At 47.0% G+C, this 21,480-nt stretch overlaps 1 protein-coding gene across 3 annotated transcripts in view; it reads left to right on the forward strand.

Annotated features, from left to right (window-relative positions):
* Positions 1-21,480, forward strand: part of RAD51D (RAD51 paralog D) — a 161,785-nt gene that overhangs the window by 61,043 nt on the left and 79,262 nt on the right. For all 3 annotated transcript variants that reach the window (XM_069226756.1, XM_069226758.1, XM_069226757.1), the window contains exon 5: positions 21,277-21,358. In XM_069226756.1, the coding sequence (XP_069082857.1) occupies positions 21,277-21,358 (82 nt within the window). The remainder of the gene's footprint in view (positions 1-21,276; positions 21,359-21,480) is intronic.

Genomic DNA, 21,480 nt, shown 5'->3' on the forward strand with positions numbered 1-21,480 from the left:
TTGCCTAAAGCTTTTTTTAAAACGCCTCTTCATCAAAAAAACAATCATGTTCTTACTGTACGTTACTAGAAAGTTCCAGGAAAAAGAAAAAAACAAACTTAATTTAACATGTCCTGACTAGGCTTTTGTAATGTTATGGCTTTTGTAGTGAGTTCAGAGTCCGGAAAGTTCCTGATTGAACATTTACTGACACTGCCAAGGAAAAGAATGAAGCTGGTAGCAGTAATCCCAGGAATGGTAGTCTGATTCACAAAGTTACCAACTGTAACAAAGGACTGTCCTTCATGCTTCTTCACAATTTTATTTCTAGCCTAGTAACCCCCCCTTTCCTTGTCTCCTTTAGAAAGCAGTTAGTCGCACACAATGGACTGGGAAATATAATGGGGGCTTACGCACAAAGGCATTTCGGAATACATAAGAAAGTTATCCGGTAGTACTCTTTTACATACCTTTGTAAACTGGACACAAGACATCCAGAAGGGCAGTATTAATGGAATAGTCATATACTGTTAATACAAGTAGAAAGGACTAAACTGTCTTTGCACTTTTACTAATAGAGAGTTTGACATTTCGGGCAAATTCACAAAGGCATGCTACAGTATGTAAAAGACTTCTTCAGTACTGCTTAGCATGCTCAGACCCTTTGAACGGATTGAAACCTGACCTGGGACTGACACAGAATCCTCAAGACACTCATCTGAAGCCTTAGATTTGCAACTAAAATGGCTAATCAGGAGCCTCAATATGGAACCAAAAACTGAATCAAGGATGCTGCAGATAATACCTGATCTGCAGTACTGCTTTGAGGCCCTTTTATATCTCTTTGCCCCTTCTGATCATTCATTATTCACATGCAGCATGTTCATGCAATATAAACAGAATTGACAAAATATATTCTGAACAAAAACATTTGTCGGTTACTATTAACAAACACATCTCTGTCAAATCTTGCCTCGCCTTTGACACCACATGGACACTCCAAGTATCGTTTCACAAGCACAAATCTCAGTCTTGTGTAATATTCATGCCCTTGATGGAAACCTAATACGTAACTACGGTGGTCCAATCGGCAAAATCTTTCTATTTTAAAGCAGAGAAAATCAGCTTTTCTTCATCATCTCCCCCCAATTTTTTCAAAGTAATAAATTAAATCATACAAGTGCAGCACAAAATAAAACTGTTATTTTCAAAAATATTCATAAACCAATTAGCATGTAAATATGAAATGTAATTATTATATCACCATACCATCATACACCTAATTACTCAAACATTTAAAAAAAACATAGTTGCCCCATGACACACAATACCAAAAAGATAAAGAAAGTGTCCAAGAAAAGTGCTTGTCAATAAAGAAAAGTTGGAAAGAAGAAAATTAATCTTGATTTCTGCATAAAGATAATTTACGAAAAGCCCGTAGATTAATCATTTTCCAGTCACATAAATATAAATCACGTTTCCTAAGGTAAAATGTCCTAGTTAAAATTGCCCTTCGGTGGTCTCCGTAAACCAATCCAGGCTCAATATACTCGTCGACTTTCTGACCCAACGTAAAAGGAAGGGACCATAATGGAAAGGAGCAACCTAAACTCTTTGGTCGTAAAGTGAGACAAAAGATAAATTTACAAAAAGGTACAACTGGCCTCTCAACGTAGATCAAATCTCCTCCCTCACACGAAAAATGAAGAAACACTCCGGCATCGTTATCAGGAAATCTCTTGTTCATTGTCAGTGCCCGAATAAAACAAATATTTCCCATATCTCCATACCAGGGATGGAGTATCATATAAACTCCTCACTACTCAAAACTAAGTGCCAAACGTTCAGCTTCAAAAGGCACTCATCATTTATCGGTCATTTCCTAAAGAATTCAGTGCCCGTAAAATTCCCCATATCCCGTCTTCTCGGTGACCAGGGAACGTATTCTACTCTTCAAAAAATTTCCCCGGTCACCGAGATTTATGATTTCTTAAGGAAGGCCTTACTTATTCATCAAATAGGCAGAGATAATAACAATTTGAAGGTAAAGGTGGAGTATGGTGTATATCTTTCTACAGGAAGATATAGAAATTGTGAAATAGGAGTATAGAGGTTTACATTTTCAAGGTGCTTGGCCCTCACACCCAAATACATTATTCATACAGAATAACTCAAGAACAATCCTTAAGTAGAGAAACCATGGAATTCACTAAGTACAATATCATTGTTAACCTCAGACATATGACTTCTAAATGCACCAAACATATAGGCCCTCATCATGACATTGGCGGTGAGTTATAAAGTGGCAGAAATACCGCCAACAGGCCAGCGGTAATTACCGCCAAATTGTGACCATGGGGGTGAGAACTCCCATAGATAGCCAATGTACCACACTATCCGCAGGGCGTTAACACCACGCACGCCAGCGGTCGCCATCAACAGCCAGGCGGGAGACAAAGTACTGCCCACCATATCACGACACAGTACACCGCCACGATTTCCGGGGCGGACCCAACACCATCAAAAGCCTGGTGGAAACAGAACACAGAAGACGAAAGACTCACCTACAGAGACACAGAGAAGACCAACGCCGCCATGGAACCGGAACTGCAAGTCTTCCCAATGCAAAACGCCGACAAAGACTACGACGGTGAGTACAGCCGCCTAGTACACAAGGGAGGGAGGGAGGAAAAGGAGAGTGACAGACACACGCAAGACACACCACACACACACACACACACACACACACCCCATATTCACAACCAGCTGCAGACAAAAAACAATGGTACTTGACACACAGCATGATAATGCAAGGACACCAAGAAGGCAGTAATGAGAATGTATTGAATGGGAAGAGCCACCAAATGAGCCAATTGGATAAAAAGAGAGATTTACAAATGTCCACAAAGGGCCAATGCCCAGTCCAAAGTACAAAGGGCCCACATGGCCACAGGGCACAGTCAAAGGCCCAACTTGTCTCCTGACATCCGCACAAAACTCTGCAGAGGCATAATTTTGCAAGTGGGCCGGCACCTCAGGGGAGTGGAGGTTGGGGGCACCTCAGCCGAAGTCGGGAACTTGCCCACTGGTTCTGGAGGGGGCTCCATGCCCATGTCTCTGTGCTGGGGAGTGCAAAGTCCCAGTCTCTCACGTGGGTGACTTGCCCACTGCTTCTGGTGGGGGCTCCATGCTCATTTCTCTGTGCTGGGGAGTGCAGGGTCACAGTCTCTCAGGTGGGTGACTTGCCCACTGCTTCTGGAGGGGCATCCTTGTACAGCAGTCCAAGGAGGGTTGCCTACATGCCCTCTGCTGGAGGTGAGGGCTGCACTGTGTCAGCAGGTGAAGGTTCCTCCTGGGCAGCCTCTGCTGGAGGTGAGGGCTGCACTGTCTCAGCAGGTAAAGGTGCAGCCTCTGCAGGAGGAGTGGGCTGCACTGCCTCAGCTGGAGGTGAGGGTTCCGTTACCACTGGTGGAAGTGGTGTCACCCTGCCAGCCTCTGCTGGATGTGAGGGCTGCACTGTGCCAGCAGGTGAAGGTGCCTCCCGGGCAGCCTCTTCTGGGGGTGAGGGCTGCACTGTCTCAGCAGGTGAAGGTGCAGCCTCTGCAGGAGGAGTAGGCTGCACTGCCTCAGCTGGAGGTGAGCGCTCCGTGACAACTGATATTGGTGGTGGTGTCGTCACCCTGCCAGCCTCTGCTGAACATGAGGGCTGCACTGTGTCAGCAGGTGAAGGTGCCTCCTGGGCAGCATCAGCTGGAGGTGAGGGCTCCATGACCACTGGTGGTGGTGTCACCCTTCCAGCCTCTGCTGGAGTCTAGGGCTTCTTCCTCTTCATGGCAGGAGTTGCGACCTCATTCACCTTCATGGCAGAAGTCAAGGGCTTCTTCACCTTCATGGCAGGGGGTGTGGCCTCCTTCCCCTTTATGGCAGGAGGTGAGGGCTTCTCCCCCTTCATGGCAGGGGTGTGGTCCCTTCCTGGCTGGTGGAGTAGGATCAATCACTGTCTTGCCTCCACGACTAGGAGGTGCCTCCACTGTCTGTGTGGACTGTTTGGCTGAGGTGCTGGGCTGGGTTGTTGGGACCCTGCTCTTACGGGCAGGATGAGGGGGAGGGAGGAGGTCAAGTTGGGCAAGGAAAACCTTCTTATGGATGATGGGGCGGGAAGAGGGAGGAGGGATGGGAGTGGAGGTTGAGGGAGTGGTTGTTGGAGGTGTATGTCTGTTGGACGAGGGTGCATGGGCAGTGTGCGTGTGTGAGGTGGAGAGTGCTTGCGTTTGTGTCCTTTAGATGGTGGGTACAGACTGGGTGGGAGAGGACACGGGATGCGTGCATGGATGTTGTGGAGGTGTCTGCTAGTGAGGTGTGTGTGCTGCTTGGTGTGGTGATGCTGGTGGTGGAGGTTGATACAGTGCATGCAGGTGTGAGTGTTGATGTGACTGTGAGGGAGGTGGAGGCAGTGGATGTGGTTGTGTGTGCTACTGTCTGGTGTTGCGTGAGTGCTTGTGGGCTGAAGTGTGGTGCCTGTGTTTGACTGTGCTGTCTTATGTGCATGCTCGTCTGTATGTTGCATGGGATGGGTTGGGATTGAGGAGACTGGGTCTGGGAAGTGGTAGTTAGAGGGGAGACGGTAGGAACAGGGACGACGGCTGCCATTAGAGAGGAGGCCAGAGCCTGAATCAATCTCTGTTGGGCCGACAATTCACCGTGGATGCCCTTCAGGAATGCATTGCATTGCTGCATCTGGGATGCCAGCCCCTGAATGGCATTCACAATGGTTGACTGCCCTACAGAGATGGATCTCAGGAGGTCAGTAGCCTCCTCACTCAGGGCAGCAGGGCTCACTGGGGCAGGGCCTGAGATGCCCACCCTCCTGGGTGAGCGTGCATGGGCAACTCGCTGAGGGGCTACTGGGAGGGCGGTGCTGGTACGGGGGTGGTGGCTGTACCTGCAGCTGGGGTGGTCACAGAGGTGTCCGCCACCACCAGGGAGTTTCCCTCAGAGGAAGTATCTGAGTCAGTGTTGTCACCTCTGTCTCTGCCATGGTGCTCCCCTCGCCCTCCGTCCCACTAGTTCCCTCGGCGTCGGTGGACTGTGTTTCCTGGGTCCCATGGGATGCAACTCCCTGTGTCGCCGGTGCCCCTGCTCTTCTGCCAGATGATGCTAATGCACACACGGACAGGATGACAGAAGAAAAAAGGGGAAGAGAGAGAAAGGGTGCACTAGGTCACTTATTGCACTAACACCACAGAAGTCATACACAGTATCGTCACACACAGGGATCAGGATTTAGATCTATGCATTGTACTGCCAAACAATTGGCTATATGCCACAGCAAGATGAGAGCCAACCACCGCCAACTGCACCCCTCCTGTGACCCACTAAACCCTGTCTGACATGGAATGCAACCTAGCTAGGTTACCTTCTTTTCCCTTTCAACCATTACCCTGGAGGTGGATCACGCTGCAATGTCTGGCCTGGCATTAAGGGGCACCCACTACCCAGATCCCATGCCACCTACAAATTATTGTTGTAACACCCACTGTACTTACCCGCTTGTGGCTGCTGTGATGCCCTCAAGCGCCCATCTAGCTCTGGGTAGACCACCACCAGTATGCAGGGCATCAGGGGGTCCTGTTCTGACGGGCATCCCTTCCTCGTTGGGAGACCATCCCCTGCTGGGCCTCCACGGTCTTCCGTGCCCAGCGTCAAGGGTCCTCCCTCCGTTTCCGATAGTGGATGCTCTGCCTGCCATAGCCCTCCAGGGTCCACACTTTCTTGGCGATGGCACACCATAATCCCTTCTTTTGATGGACGCTGACCTGCTGAGGCGATACAGACGGGAAGACACCATTACACATACAATCCAGCCTGTCACACCACAACACCACCCCCCCGATGACACGATGCTTGCACACACATCTCCATGCATCCTTCCCACATGCATTGTGCCCAAGGTATACTCACCTGTTGGTCTGGAGGCCCATACAGCAGTCCGTACTGGGGTAGGACCACATCCACCAATCGCTCCAACTCCTCCGCAGAGAAGGCAGTGGCCCTTTCCCCGGTCATACGGGCCATGGTAGGTTCCAGACACAGGTTACAGCAGCACACGTAGTGTAGGTGTTCTTCTGTTGAAGGTCAGGAAACAAGTGAGGAGTCGGATAGAAAATGGCTGTCACGTCCGTGGCGGTGTACTCTGTCACCGCCTGCGCAAATCCCCATTGGCCACTGTACTCCATAGAGCCCCATATTATCCAATGAGGAATTGCACGGCGGTGCAAGACCCCCTTCCGCCACGACGCCCAATGTTGGTGGAGTTACCTCACTTCCACCTGTCATTACATACAGGACAGGTAGTCGCCATTTCATGGTGGTGGACCACGATCACAGGGGTGTGGAATTTATTTAAATATCTACTTGTCCAGGGGACAGGTTGCTTCTCAAATCTACTTGTCCTGTAAAAAGATCTGCTTGTCCCTTTGGTGCCATGTAGTGTGGCGACAAATTATGGCAGCAATCTCATTATGTAAGAGCTCCGATAATAGCCTCTCTGATTATGCCAGGGCTACTACCATAATAGGGCTTGAATACTTGCAGTTTCAATCCCTACTGTAGCAATTTCCTTATTTTGCCACCTTTCTGCAGATCTGCATTCTGGGGCTGGAGGAAGCAGTAAGCAATAGTTCCAGGGCTGATATGCCTTTGAGTCTGCAAACCTACTAACCTGCATGTTTTAAAGATTTTCACCAGCTTCTCTCTAATATTTTCCCATAATAAGAAAGGTTGGACATTTACTCCTGACAATGGCAGAATTAGAACTTCTTCCAGGGTTGGGAAGAAAGTGGCCGGAAGGAAAATGAACTTGCAGATGCTCAATAGATTTTCACATGAGCAAATCTACACATGCGTATTTACCTATGCTAAAATACAGTTCACAAATATTTTATAGGGGTACGACATACACCATGGGTGCACTTTTGTGACTTTCTTTAAGAATTTGGGGCCACATGTAGGTAGGTTCAGATTTGCGACCCGCAAATTGCGAGTCAAAAATCCGAATGTAGGATGGTGTCCCTAACACCATCTGTGATTCGCAAGGGCTTCGCAAATGCCCACCTAGTGAATAATCATGAGGTGGGTCGCAATTTGCGACCCCCTTGCGAACAGCGGCCCTCACAGGGATGGTGGCCTGCTGGAGACAGCAGACCACCATGTCTGTGACTGCTTCCTTAAAGGAAAACGAGATGCATTACAGCCTGCTCTGAAATTTTTTTTACAGTGACATTCACAATGGGGAAGTGGTCCCAGGGGGACCCCTTCCCTTTTGCGAAAGTGTTAGCACCCATTTGAAATGGGTGCAAACTGCGATTGGTTTGCGCCCGCGTTCGCGGTCACAAAACAATCCTACATTGCACTGCGAGTCGCAATTAGGAAGGGAACACCACTTCCTAATTGCGAGTCGCAAACCCGTTTTGCGATTCGGTAACCAGGTTACTGAATCGCAAAACTGGGTTTGTGCATCGCAACGTGCTTTTTGCACGTCGCAAACAGCGAAACTCGCTGTTTGTGACATGCAAAAAGCTACCTACATGTGGGTCTTGGTCCCTAATTAGGTCTGGTGTTAACAAAGATATTTTGTTTAATAAAAACTTCTATTTCTCTCACTTTTGGCTGGCTTTACTGTGAGTGATTGCATTCTGCTCTTCCACAAGGAGCATATTGGCACACAAAGTAGTTTTGTTCATTGTCAGGAACTACAGTGGCAATCAATGACGTAACGAAACTGGAGGGTGCCCCTTTACAAAGAACATGGAGGAGCCCCCTCTCCAGACTCACTCAGGGCAGGTGCTGTGCTGAAGGGGCCCCCTGGAGGGCGGCTGCGGGGCCTTTGTTATGCCACTGGTGGCAACTTGTTCTTTTAGAGTTCAAAATAATTTTGGGGGGTTTTTGCCAGTGTTTGTTACAATGTTGAGGGCCTGGTAGCTCCCACAACAATAAAGTGTTACAAAAGCCATGTCAAAACAAGACACGCATTGATGAAACTAAAAGACTTATAAAAATATGTCAGATCAGTTGGCTTTGTCAGTGTTTGTTTATTTTCATGCTTCCCATATTCGTGTTGAAAATGGTTACACTGATTTTCCATTAGAAATATTTTTGGGAAATACTAGCATGCATCAACACATTTTACTAAATGACACTTCATTTGCATCTAATCAGAGAGCATTCTGGGAGCATTATACTTAGCCTCATAGCCTAAAGTTTTCAAACATGTGTATACATGGTTGGTTTTTTTTGTACTGGAACCAACGTCAGTAGTGAAGTGTGACCTTAAAACATTTATTTACAGCACTCACCCTAATAATGAAGGCTTTCAAATAATGAACCATAAATACAAGTTCGAACAGCATTATCTTTTGGAAACAAATTACCTCAACTACGGAGAGTTCCACTCTCTGTAAGCAGGCAGCCAAAGGGTTTGTGCTGCAGAGGGTTGGGCCTACTTGTCCCAAGGACAAAGTAAACATAAAAACTTGTTGCCCTTGACCCCAAACAAGATGTCCCGGGCGTCGGGCAATAGGAATTCCACATCCCTGGATCAGATTAACCTTGACTGCGTCACTGCCTAGATTTGCACATGCCTTGCCATTCCCACTGTCCCATCACATAAATGCACTACGTACACTGAGTTGGTGGTTCCATTGTTCAAATTGTGATAGCCTACTCACTCTTGTATCCCCTAGATACCTACCGCTACGGATGAATGGGAGAAGACAAACCCCTGTGAACAGATCCCTTGTGGACTTGGCTCCACTGGAGGACAGGCACATCATACTGACTTATAGACTGGACAGGGCCACAATCACAGAGCTGTGTGCCCAATTGGACCCTGACCTGATATCAGCCATCCGTCATCCCACTGGGATCCCTCCTCTTGTGCAAGTGCTATTAGTGCTCCATTTCCTGGCAACTGGTTCTTTTCAAGTGACAGTGGGCTTGTCAGCTGGAATGTCACAGCCAATGTTTTTAATCGTGCTGCCAAAGGTTTCGTCTGCCCTGGTGAAACACGTGCAGCTACATTGCTTTCCCTCAGGTGGAAGTTTGGCCACTGTGAAGCAGGATTCCAGCAATGGGGCATATCCCCAATATTATTGTGGCGATTGATGGTAAACTTATTGCGTTTGTCCCACCCCCCCAGGTGTTCAGGAATCGTAGGAGTTTCCACTCACTGAATGTGCAAATGTTGTGCCTGGGGGACCAGTACATCTCCCACGTCACTGCCAAGTACCCTGGGTCGGTGCATGACGCATTCGTCCTGGGGAATAGCAGCTTCCCAACTGTGATGGCCTAACTACAGAGGCACAAGGTGTGGCTAATGGGTGAGCCAGAGCCCCTACCCACTGTATGTCAGTGTATGCCCCATACGATTGTATAAGGCTAAATGTTGTACTTCAATACTTGCAGGTGACTCTGGCTACCCAAACCTATCGTGGCTCCTGACCCCTGTGAGGAATACCGGGGCTGAGGCCGTTATAATGAGGCACATGAGCAAACCAGAAGAATAATCGAGCGGACCTTCGGCCTCCTGAAGGCCAGGTTCATGTGCCTCCATCTGACAGGTGGATCCCTGTGCTACTCACCTGGAAAGGACTGCCAGATAGTAGTGGCATGCTGCATGTTGCACAACCTGACCCTCAGACGACATGTGCCTTTTCTGCAGGAGGAGGGGACTGGAGATGACCCTGTGGCAGCAGTGGACCTGGAGGACAGTGAGGATGAGGAAGCAGAGGATGAGGACAACAGAACATCAGTTATATGTCAATACTTCCAATGACACACAGGTGAGACAGTGGAAATGACCATTACTCTGACTATTGATTTATCTGTGTGGCTGTAGCATGATGGCATTCACTTCCTTTGCATCGCAACTTACTGTCACCTATGGCTTCTCATTTTCCAGATGTTGGTGATATGACAACAATGTCCTGATGTAATCACTACAGACAGTTACAGGTCATTATCTGTATGCTATCACAGTGTTCAGATCATTTGCACTAGATGTGACTGTTCCCACAAATGCACATTTTCAAAACATAAGAGTGTCAATCAAATTGTGTTCAAGGGTGTTTATTGTAGTGCAAATAAGTGACTGAAAAGTGCAGTAGACAGGCTAGTGGTAGGGGCCCGCTGCTGTGCAGTCCATTCCCTCATGATGTTGGCCATGTCTGCCAGCACCTCTGCTATGGAGATCATGGTGGTGTTGAGGGTCTGCAAGTCCTCCCTGATCTCCTGATTGTGTTCCTCCTGCAGCCACTTGTTCTCCTCCATGTTGTCCAGGATCTGGCCCATCATGTCCTGGGACTGTTGGTAGGCCCACATGGCAATAGTGAGTGCCCCCTGGAGAGTCGGCGCAGGGCGGTCCTCCCAGTGTCTCTGTTGCCCTGTGTCCCCGTCCCCTGAACAGTGTGCCCACTGCCACTGACCCCAGGTCCTTGATTGTCTTGTGGGCGAGGTGTGGACTGGGGTCCCTGTACAGGTGAGCACACTGCTGATTGGTGTGTCCTGGGGACAGACGTGTGAGGACACTGGGTGGGTGCTGTGGTGTTGGATACTGATGGGGGAGGCTCTGTGGTGGACTGTGTGTGGGCTGCGGTGACCGACTGACCAGTGTACCCTGATGGGCCAGGTTGTTGATCCAGATCCTAAAGACCAGAGTTACTTTCATCACTGGGGGCATCTTCTGTTGGGGGAATTGATAGTTGTGGCACCTCCTCTCTACTGACATTGGCTGGGGCACCTGTGGAGATGTAAGTGATTTATTATCCTTCATGCCTGTGACATATTGTACATCCCTATCTTCCCCTCTAACATTGCTGTTGCCCTGCCACCTTTGAATGTGTATGGTGATGTATTGTGTGATTGTTAGTTCTCCATGCTGTGCATGCTTTGGTGATGGGTGTCCATGCAGGGCTGGGAGGGCTGTCCATGCATTGATATGGCATACAGGGCTTGGCATTGGGGTTAGTTATCTGCGTTGGCGCAGTGTATGGCATGGAGTGGAGTGATGGGAGTGAGGGTGAGGGTGTGAGATGGCATGCAGGTATGGGGGGTGACAAGTGGTAAATGTTGACTTACCAGTGTCCAGTCCTCCGGCTACTCCATCGGCTCCCACAGGCTGCTGTAATGCCAGTACTTGCTCCTCCCATGCTGTGAGCTATGGTGGAGGAAATGGGGGTCCACCGCCAGTCCTCTGTATGGTGAGCTAGTGCCTTGCTGCCACGGAACGTACCTTCCCCTGTAGGTTGTTCCACCTCTTCCTGATGTCGCCCCTTGTTCTTGGATACTGTCCCACGGTGTTCACCCTGTCCACGAATCTCTGCCATAGCTCCATCTTCCTTGCAATTGATATCTGCTGTACCTGTGTCCAAATAGCTCTGGCTCTACCCTATTTCCTCCACCATGACCCACAACTGCTCATCTGTGAAACGGGGGTGCCTTTGTGGGGCTATGAGTGGTGTGTGTAAGTGTCTGGGTGTTGGGTAGTGTGATTGGGTGTGCGTAGTGGAGTGCGTGAGGGATGTATGGGTGTGTGTGTAGTTGTCGCAGTGGTCTTGATATCTGTCTGGTGGTAATGATTTGAATTTGTAAAGGGTTGTGGGTAATGTGCGTGTGTGTTTTATAGTGGTGTGAGTAGGTGGGTGTGGTGTGGGCCAAAGTGGTTTCTGCCCCTCCCCCCCCGGGGGGGCAGATCACCCTAATAGAAATAGGCCGATCTGCCACACAAGGGGAGCAGAAATGGCCTAAAATAAGTTTGCCCACCCAGGGGTCGCTCCCATAAATAAAAAAAAAATATATATCTCTGGTGTCTAGCGGTTTCTGCCCTCCCCGGGGGCAGATCGGCCTAATTATAATAGGCCGATCTGCGCCCAGGGGGTCAGAAAAAGGCCTAAAAATATTTTGCTCCCTGGGGAGCCACCCTTGCCCAAGGGGCCGCTCCCCTTATGCGTAAGTATATAAAGTGTCTAGTGGTTTCTGCCCCCACTGGGGGCAAATCGGCCTTATTATAGATTTGCCTAATCATATTAGTCCGATCTGCCCCCGGGGGGGGGGGAGGCCCAGACATTGGCTAAAAATAATTTGGCCCCTTAGGCAAGGGTCGCTCCCCACATATTTTTTTAAAAAAACAATAAACAATTATTTTTATCCCGGATGTCTAGGAGTTTTCTGCCCCCTCACCCCCCCAGGGGACAGATCGGCCTAATTATATTATGCCGTTCTGTCCCCGGGGGGGGGGGCAGAAATGGCCTTAAAATAATTTGGACCCCTGGGGAGTGCCCCTTGCCTAGGGGCCTGCGCTCCCCTTATGCGTCAGTATTAAAAAAAAAAAGAAATCCCTGGTGTCTAGGGGTTTTCTGCCCCAATTATATTAGGCAGATCTGCCCCCCGGGGGGCAGAAATGTCCTAAATATGATTTGGCCCACTGGGGAGCGGCCCTTGCCCAAGGGGCCGCTCTCCTTATGTGTAAGTATCACTGAAAACAAATTCCCTGGTGTCTAATGGGCATTGCGATCGGGCAGCAGAAATGCTTGCAGAGACAAGAAAGGAAAGGAAAGGCCTTTCTCTTCCGCATCGCCTGGAAGCATGCTTCCAGCACGATGGGAGGTGACCTCTGATGAGGTCAGCACGCGATTTCACAAAATGTCAACTTTTCCTTTGAGGGATACCACAGTTCTGATTACTCTCAACATGTATTTGGAGAAATGTTAAATTGTGCGAGGAAAAAGTATTTTTTTCTTTTGATAATTGCCTATAAAGACTTAAAGCACACTTCTTGGGGTTCCTTAGCAAACTCCTTAATTAAGAGAGAGCATATAGCTCCATTCTCTCGTAGGAGGTTTCCATGTATAGTTGTAAGCACTGAATAGTCCTGCCCATGTGCAAGGACCCCGAAGCACTTCTTCAAAATATCTTCTTAAGTGGAAGTTTTCTCCTTTCTTCAGGAAGGCCTGTAAAGTCACTTAAGAGAAGCACAGATAATGCAGCCTATGTACCTAGGCTACGCTGGCTGAGCTCTTCATCTTAAACCAAAGAAAAAAGGTAATCACATTATAATTTGAGAGTAATTTGTTAACAGAATGACTCTCTCTCACAAACCCCTTTTTACATGATAAAGATGAAGGAAAGGAGGTAAAAGTAGCCCCTTAGGCTGCCATACTATAGTGAAAAAGAGACTGTGCCTTTAAGAACTCAGAGACCACCAGTATCTAATCATGCACAGCTGGTGACAGTTGCTTCAGTTCTTTTTTCCGGCTCCTGCTGACATGACCCTGGAGCATTGAGCTTGACCAATTTTTTGTTTTGTTTTTCAGGAAAATTCACATCTGAATTTCAGTGTCTGCTCTTTCACTCAATATCTTTGGTCTTCTCCCACTTTTTTTCTGCCATTTCCTGACAGAAATCTGTGAAATTTTCTTATCAAAAATGCGATCTCTTTTTGATAAGTGTCCATACTGTGGGGGGAAAAGGCCAAGACTGACCCTCATAGAGTTTGTATTCTCTGTTTTCGAGATTACCACATACCTGACTCCTGCAAAATTTGTAGGGCATTTTCCAGGCTCACCCTACATGATAGGGAGAAGATTTGCCTTCAAGCTGTGGAAGAGCGGTGAAAGTGGTAGACCCAATCTACAGGTGGGACCTCAGGGCAAGGAGAGGCCCAGTCCTCTAACAGGGCTCTGTCAGCAGCCTGTGGAGGGTGCTCCACTAAAAAAAGGCCTGAAAAACGTCTTTGAACCCAGTCGAGAATGTCGACGTCAAGAAGAAGTGCAGCGCCGACCTGTTCACAGTCTCTCCATGGGTCAACGTCAAAGTGGTGACTCATATTAATGTTGGAGCAAAGGAGTCCTTTGATGTCGAGGCACTCTCACCAATTGCCGTTGGTGTCCTTATCGACATCAACTCATCATGGTCAGTCGCCTTCAAGATCAAGGTTGCTGTCAGCAAGGCACGTTCTGGCGAGATGATGTTGTATGACATCGAGAAGTAGGTTAAGAGATAAGGGAAGATCCAAATTCATCACTATTTCAGATTTCTTACCTCAAGAAGTGTGCAGAAAGTGGAGAGGAATCTATAGTTCACCAGATTCTGATTATTCTCACCCCCATTCTCCATCAAGAGGGGCTCCAGGGGATCCTGCGCCAATATCTGGTATGCCTTCTCCTCCACCGCCTGTGCCTCCTCCAGTGCCTACAACACCACCACCAGCAACCTCTCCTGCAAGAGCCAGGTCCCGTTCTCCTTCAAAACACCATTCTTGGGGTCTCTCCAGACACTCAGCGTGTTTGGCACACGCCTACAGTTCCTAGACTCTTACATCATCTACGCTGTTATACCAGGTCTCGTTCTGGGCATACCACAGAGACTTCCTGCTCAAGTACAGGGAGATATTCCCCAACCCTCTCCGACTCTCCTCTACCATGCCTTGCCCTGGTAGATGACGTGTCTGCATTTCATGAAGTACTAGTCATTGGTGCAAACATATTAAATATACCTCTGTCTACGCTGACGACATCTGTCATCTTTGAAACTTTACAGCAGAGGTCAGCTTCACGTCCGTTATTACCTTTGGTTCCAGGGCTCTTGGAGCCGGCAGTGTACCTATTCTTGACCTGGTCGTCAATCAAGGCTGCACCTTCAAGGCTTCAGAAATAATATTGAGCCCTTGTTGGTATCAGAGTCGCTAATAGACTGGTGCTCAATCCCAGCACTATCAAAGGTCCTACCAGCCTTATGAAAGAAAGCTGGCAAGAGGAAGATAGACCTGCTCAGAGAGTCAAGCAGCCAACTGGAACAAAACCCTGAATCATCTCTTCCGTTACCCACCCCGCGGGGGATGTATTCGACATTACCTGTAAGAGTGACAAAACATCACGCAAGACACATGGGTTCTGAATATTGTTCACAATGGATACTGTCTCAGATTTTCCGATCCTCCACCATCTATTTCACGAAACCTTCCAATTTCCACATTCCACAATTACAAGCAGAGGTGGATGTCTTATTACAGAAGCAGGCAGCAGAGCCTGTCCCTCCTCATCAACTAGGGACCAGGATTTACTCCAGGTATTTTCTAGTCAAGAAGAAAGACAAGAACAAATCTAGACCCGTTCTCTACCTCAAGCTGCCCAACAAATGGATTCGGCAAGAAAAATTCCAGATACTGGCTTTACACTAGATCTACCCTCAACTACACCAAGGAGACTGGCTCTGCTCTATCGACCTTTAAGATGCATATTTTCATTTTCCAGTAGTCTGAAAACATCGAAAATTCTTGAGGTTCGTAGTGGGGCACAATCACTATCAGTACCAAGTGCTTCCGTTTGCTCTAAAGTCAGCACCTAGAACCTTTTCCAAATGCATGGCAGTAGTTGCGGCCCATCTTTGAAAGCACAAATTATTAATCTATCCCTACCTGGACGATTGGCTAATAAAAGCATCCACGCTTGAAAAGGCCCAACTTCACTACAGTTGGACTCGCAATTTTCTGCAGTGGTTGGGATTTCAGATCAACCATGAGAAATCAATTTCTGTCCCAGTGCAAACTATTCACTACCTGGGAGTCCTCATCGATACTTTCCAAGCAAACGTGTATCCTTCGGAGGAGAGACGCTTATCAACTCTTCGGAAGTCTCAAGTTCTCATGCAAATTTCTAATCCAACTGTGAGAACAGTATCCTCCCTCCTCGGCTCGATGGCGTCCTGCATATTCCTTACACCGAATGCCTGTCTCCATATGAGACCCTTGCAGGAATGCCTCTCCACAAATTGAGAGGCAACTGGGACGATATGATTCAATTGTCCCATCATGCAAGACAGCCTCTGAAATGGTGATGCTCCTCAACCAACATCCTATGAGGAACACTATTCCATCAGGAGATTCCTCCTTAAACCTTAGTCACGGATGCCTCTCTCCTGCGATGGGGGGCCCTTATGAACCACCTTCAAATTCAGGGCAAGTGGTCCCAGAGAGAATCTACATATCACATCAACCTCCTAGAACTGCGTGCAGATCATCTGGTGTTGAAAGCTTTCTGGCCATCTTTCAGCTCCAACTCCCTGCTTGTTCAGACAGACAATACAACAACCATGTACTATCTCAACAAACAGGGAGGAACGTAGACCAGGTTCATGTCACACGGAGCCCAGATAATCTGAAGATGGCTTCTGGTCAGGAAAATCACGAGTGGGTTCTAAATGACAAAGTCATTCAAGACGTATTCCAGCGGTGTGGAACTCCAGACATCGACTTGTTTGCAACCGCAGAAAACGCCAAATGTCTAAGCTTCGCATTGAGCTACTTCCAACCAGGGGCACTGGGGAATGCCCTAAGGATCAACGGGTCCGGTAGATTTCTCTACGCTTTTCTGCCAGTTCCCCTAATTGCAGCAGTTCTCATCAAAGCTATCTCATTCGAGAGCCATGATGATACTCATAGTTCCGGAGTGGCCACGTCATTGGTTATTCACGGACTTCCTTCACCAGTCCATCCATCCACATCTTAAGCTGCCATGCAGACCGGATCTATTGGCGAAATTCGGAGGCCAAATGGTGCATCCCAATCTCTCCTCTTTGAGTTTGGCAGCATGGCTCCTGACCTAGTGCAATATGGACACCCAAATCTTCCACAAGACTGCATGGACATTCTTAAAGAAGCAAAGCGGCCTTCCACGCGAGCTGCGTATGCCTTCAAATGGAAGAGATTTTGCATATGTTGTTCATCCAAAAACAAAGACCCTGCCATGAAGATGTCATTCTTCCATACTTACTCCATTTGGCACAATTTGGCTTGCATTTCTCTTCTATAAATGTCCACCTGGCCGCTCTTATTACATGCAGAAAATGTCCTTCACAAACCTCTTTTTTCAGACTCCTTGTCATCAAAGATTTCTTAGACGGTTTGTAGAAAGTCTTTCCTCCCATTAGGCGCCTTTCTCCTCCATGGGAGCTAAATATAGATCTTTCACGCCTTTTATAAGACCCTTTTGAGCCCATACATAAGGCCTCTCTCCAACACTTATCTTGGAAAAACGCTTTCCTGGTGGCCATAACATCTGTCCGCAGAGTTAGTGAGATTCAGGCACTCTGCTCAAATAAGCCATATACAGTATTCCATTCAAACAAAGTAGTCATGAGGACTCACCTGAAAATTCTTCGGAATGTAGTTTTGGATTTTCATGTTAACCAATCCATTTCCTTGCCTACATTTTTTCAGAATCCCTCTACTCCAATGGAAAGATCTCTCCATTCCCTGGTTGTAAAATGAGTTCTCAAATTCTACCTTGGCAAGACATGAAGCATCCGCAAATCGGACCAACTATTTATCAATTGTGGTCATCTCTGCACAGGCTTACCCACCTGTAAGTAATCCATTTCACAATGGATAGTTTCATGCATTTTATTCTGCTATCAAAAAGCTAATAAAACACCCCCTGCTAGACCAAAAGCACACACTACTAGAGAGAAAGCAGCTACTGCTGCTTTGCTGCGCAAAATTCCTGTTCCAGAGATTTGCAAGGCAGCAACCTGGAAATCGGTTCACACATTCACTAAACACTACTGCCTAAACTCTGACACTAGAGCAGACACTCAGTGGAGCAGGCTTCCCTCAAAAACCTATTTGCTTTAAAAAGAAATTATCCAGTTCATCCTATTTCTCTTTGCCCGCTCTCCGTAGGGATGGGCTTGCTATTCTATTCAGTGCTTATGACTATAGATGGAAATTCCCTACCAGAGAAGGAACGGTATCTTACCTGTAACTCCAGTTGTCTCGTAGGGGAATTTCCATGATAAGTCATAAGCAACCCTCCCTCCTCCCCGGGTGAATAGACTGAGATATCGATATGCACTGTATAAGTCTAATGTGGCTTTCAAAAGAACTGAGGCAACTGTCACAGGCTGTGCATGATGGGATACTGGTGGTCTCTGAGTTCTTAAAGACAGTCCCTTTTTTTAGCCATTTAATGGCAGCCTATGGGGCTACTCTGTCCTCCTTTCCTTCATCTCTATCATGCACAAAGGGCTTTGTATGGAAGAATCATTCTGTTAAATTACTCTCAAATTATGTGATGACCTTTATTTGGTCTAAGATGAAGAACTCCGCCAGCCTAGCGTAGGTACAAAGTTTGCATTATCTGTCCTTTTCTTAAGTAACTTTACAGGACTTCCTGAAGAAAGGCGAAAACTTCCACTTAAGAAGATATTTTGACCAACTTATCATACTGCTGTCAGATTTATGCTACCCATGCAAATAATATTTATAGTTCTAATTTGGATGTCCATGTGTGGCTTGAGCAGTATCAACTCAGTGAAATCTCCTCAGACATCACCAGCCATTTAGAGTCACCATCAGTACTAATCTAAGTCTAGTAGCCTATGTAAAGAAAATTACCAGATCTGTCTTTACCCAGCTCCTACTAATCAAAGGGCTCAGACCATCAGTACCTCATGAAGATTTCAACGGATCATGCAAATTGTTCTTCTCACACAAGGATGGAGTTAATAACATGTTTGTGGAATTTCAGAAAATAATGTCTGCATCTCTCAAAGAAGTTCTTCACAGTGTGCTTAGTCACAGGTATGAAACGTTTGACCATGTTACTTCTTTTTGACTTCCAGATTCCCTCCTTGAGAACTCCCTTGTTGTTTCTACTTGTCTCCGTATCATTCGGCTTTAAAACTTGGAAAACTCCAAAAAGCTATGCAATTTTCCAATATTAAATTGCCAATGGCTAGGTTAGTGTACCCCATCATTTGTTTCTAATTGATGTCACAGTTTTTTTTAATTGTGTTCATGGCCTATCATAAGATTTTTTATAAGGCTTTTCTGTCCCCCATCCCCCTGTGGGGCAGACTGGCCTATTTTAATTAGCCATACCCTCAACCTAAATAAATGGGGACAAAGTTGTTCTGCCCACCACTGGGCAGATGGAGCAATTACCCCCGATCCACTCCCCGGGGAGCAGTAAGCCTACTGGATGTCAGGGAATGTAAAAAAATATAGTGGGGTGGTGGCTACAAACCAGTATGGGCATGGTTGTTCCCCCATCCCAACGGAGGGGGGTGACAGTCTTTCAGCTCTCCCCCTGCACACTAAAAGATCTTATCCTACGGCAAGCAAGAGGACATTTGATTATTTTGGGTTTCGGTTTTACATTTGGCCATGAGAGCTTGTCTTACTCTCAAAATCACCCCTCTTGGAATGGTGAGGGCTGCACTTTTTGGGTGATGGGTCACTGCCATCTAGAAAAATCTATGAGACCTAGACACATCTGAAAACTAAACATCTGGGTGAGTCCAGGGTGGTGTGCTTCACATGCACCCGCATAATTTTCTTACCCACAGTGCCCTGCAAACCTCCACCTTTGCTTGAAATCACACATTTTTCCCACATTTTTGTGATGGAACCTTCCGGAATCTGCAGGAATCCACAAAGTTTCTACCACGCAGCATTGTTGCATCTATACCGATAAAACTTCTGCCCCACTTGTCAGCCTAAAAACGTTTTTTTTTTTCAAACTGCCCTTTTGGACCCGCTTTGGTTCCCTCTCAATTTTGACATGGTTTTTGGCTCTTCCCTGCCACAGGCACTTGGCCCACCTTCACAAGTGAGGTATCACTTTTATCAGGAGACTGAGGGAAACGTTGGGTGGTAGGAAATTTTTGCTGGTGCAGTGAACTCACACAGAAATGTGGGAAAAATTAGATTTTTTTTAGCTAAATTTGAGGTTTGCTGAGGATTCTGAGTAAGAAAACACTAGGGGACACACGCAAGTCATACCTCCCTCGACTCCCTCAAGTCTTCAGAAATGTCTGGGTTTGGTAGGTTTCTCTAGATGGCTGCTGAGCCCAGGACCAAAAACGCAGGTGAACTTTGCAGCACCGAAATGTGAGGAACAAGAGTATTTTTTGCCGAATTTTGAGGTTTGCTAAGGATTCTGGGTAACGGAACCTGGTGAGAGCACCACAAGTTACCCCATCCTGGGTTCCCTTAGGTGTCAAGTTTTCAGATTTTCCTAGGTGCTGGATGAGCTAGAGGCCAAAATCCGCAGCTAGGCACTTTGCAAAAAACAGGGCAGTTTTCTTTGGGAAAATGTGATATGTCCATGTTGTGTTTTGGGGCATTTCCTGTGGCAGGCACTATGCCTACCCACACAAGTGAGGTACCATTTTAATCTGGAGACTTGGGGGAATGATGGGTGGAAGGAAATTTGTGGCTCCTCTCAGATTCCAGAACGTTTTATCACCAACATGTGAGGAAAAAGTTTTTTTTTGGTCTAATGTTGAGGTTTGCAAAGGATTCTGGGTAACAGAACCTGGTGAGAGCCCCACAAGTCACCCCTTCTGAATTCTCCTAGGTATCTAATTTTCAAAAATGTATAGGTTGGCTAGGTTTCCCTAGGTGCCGGCTGAGCTAGAGGCCAAAATCCAACAGAACCTGGTGAGAGCGACACAAGTTACCCCATCCTGGGTTCCCCTAGGTGTCAAGTTCTTAGACATGTCCAGGTTTGCTAGGTTTTCCTAGGTGCCGGATGAGCTAGAGGCCGCACTTTCCAAAACACATGTGAGATTTCAATGTATAAATTTGATGTGTCCATGTTGTGTTTCCTGTCGTGGGCATTAGGCTTACCCACGCAAGTGAGGTACCATTTGTATCGGGAGACTTGGGGGAACACAGAATAGAAGGACAAGTGTTATTGCCCCTTGTCTTTCTCTACATTTGTTCCTTCCAAATGTAAGACAGTGTGTAAAAAAGATGACTATTTCAGAAATGCCCTGTAATTCACATGCTAGTATGGGGACCCCCGAATTCAGAGATGTGCAAATAACCACTGCTTCTCAACACCCTATCTTGTGCCCATTTTAGAAATACAAAGGTTTCCTTGATAACTATTTTTTACTCCTCATATTTCACCAAATGAATTGCTTTATACCTGGTCTACAATGAAAACCTATTGCAAGGTGCAGCTCCCTTATTGGCTCTGGGTACCTAGGGTTCTTGATGAACCTACAAGCCTTATATATCCCCACAACCAGAAGAGTCCAGCAGACGTATCGGTATATTGCTTTCAAAAATCTGGAGAGCTGTTCCTTCAGGTGCGTAACATTTTCCTGCATAAGAAAAATATGACCTTACTGAATTATGTTGCCGTTCAGTAATCTTTTCATTCTGCATAAGACTCACATTTTTGCATTAATTTTCAACATGTCTAAAACGTCCACATCTTACTGCCCCGTTCCTAGTCTAGATAAGCTGTTGGATTCTGGTCTGTACACTGGGGAGGTGACAGAAATTACTGGAGCAGCAGCCAGCGGTAAGACTCAGGTAGGTGTCCATAGCAAAAGGCTAAACCATTAGTTGCCTCTGAGCTGCTTTGCTCCACCTCTTTTTTTTGTCTCTCCTCCTCAGTTTAGTTCTTGTTTATCCTCTCTCGTGAAATGTCGGTA

Source organism: Pleurodeles waltl, chromosome 3_2 (assembly GCF_031143425.1).
Source record: "Pleurodeles waltl isolate 20211129_DDA chromosome 3_2, aPleWal1.hap1.20221129, whole genome shotgun sequence".
Lineage (NCBI taxonomy): Eukaryota > Metazoa > Chordata > Amphibia > Caudata > Salamandridae > Pleurodeles > Pleurodeles waltl.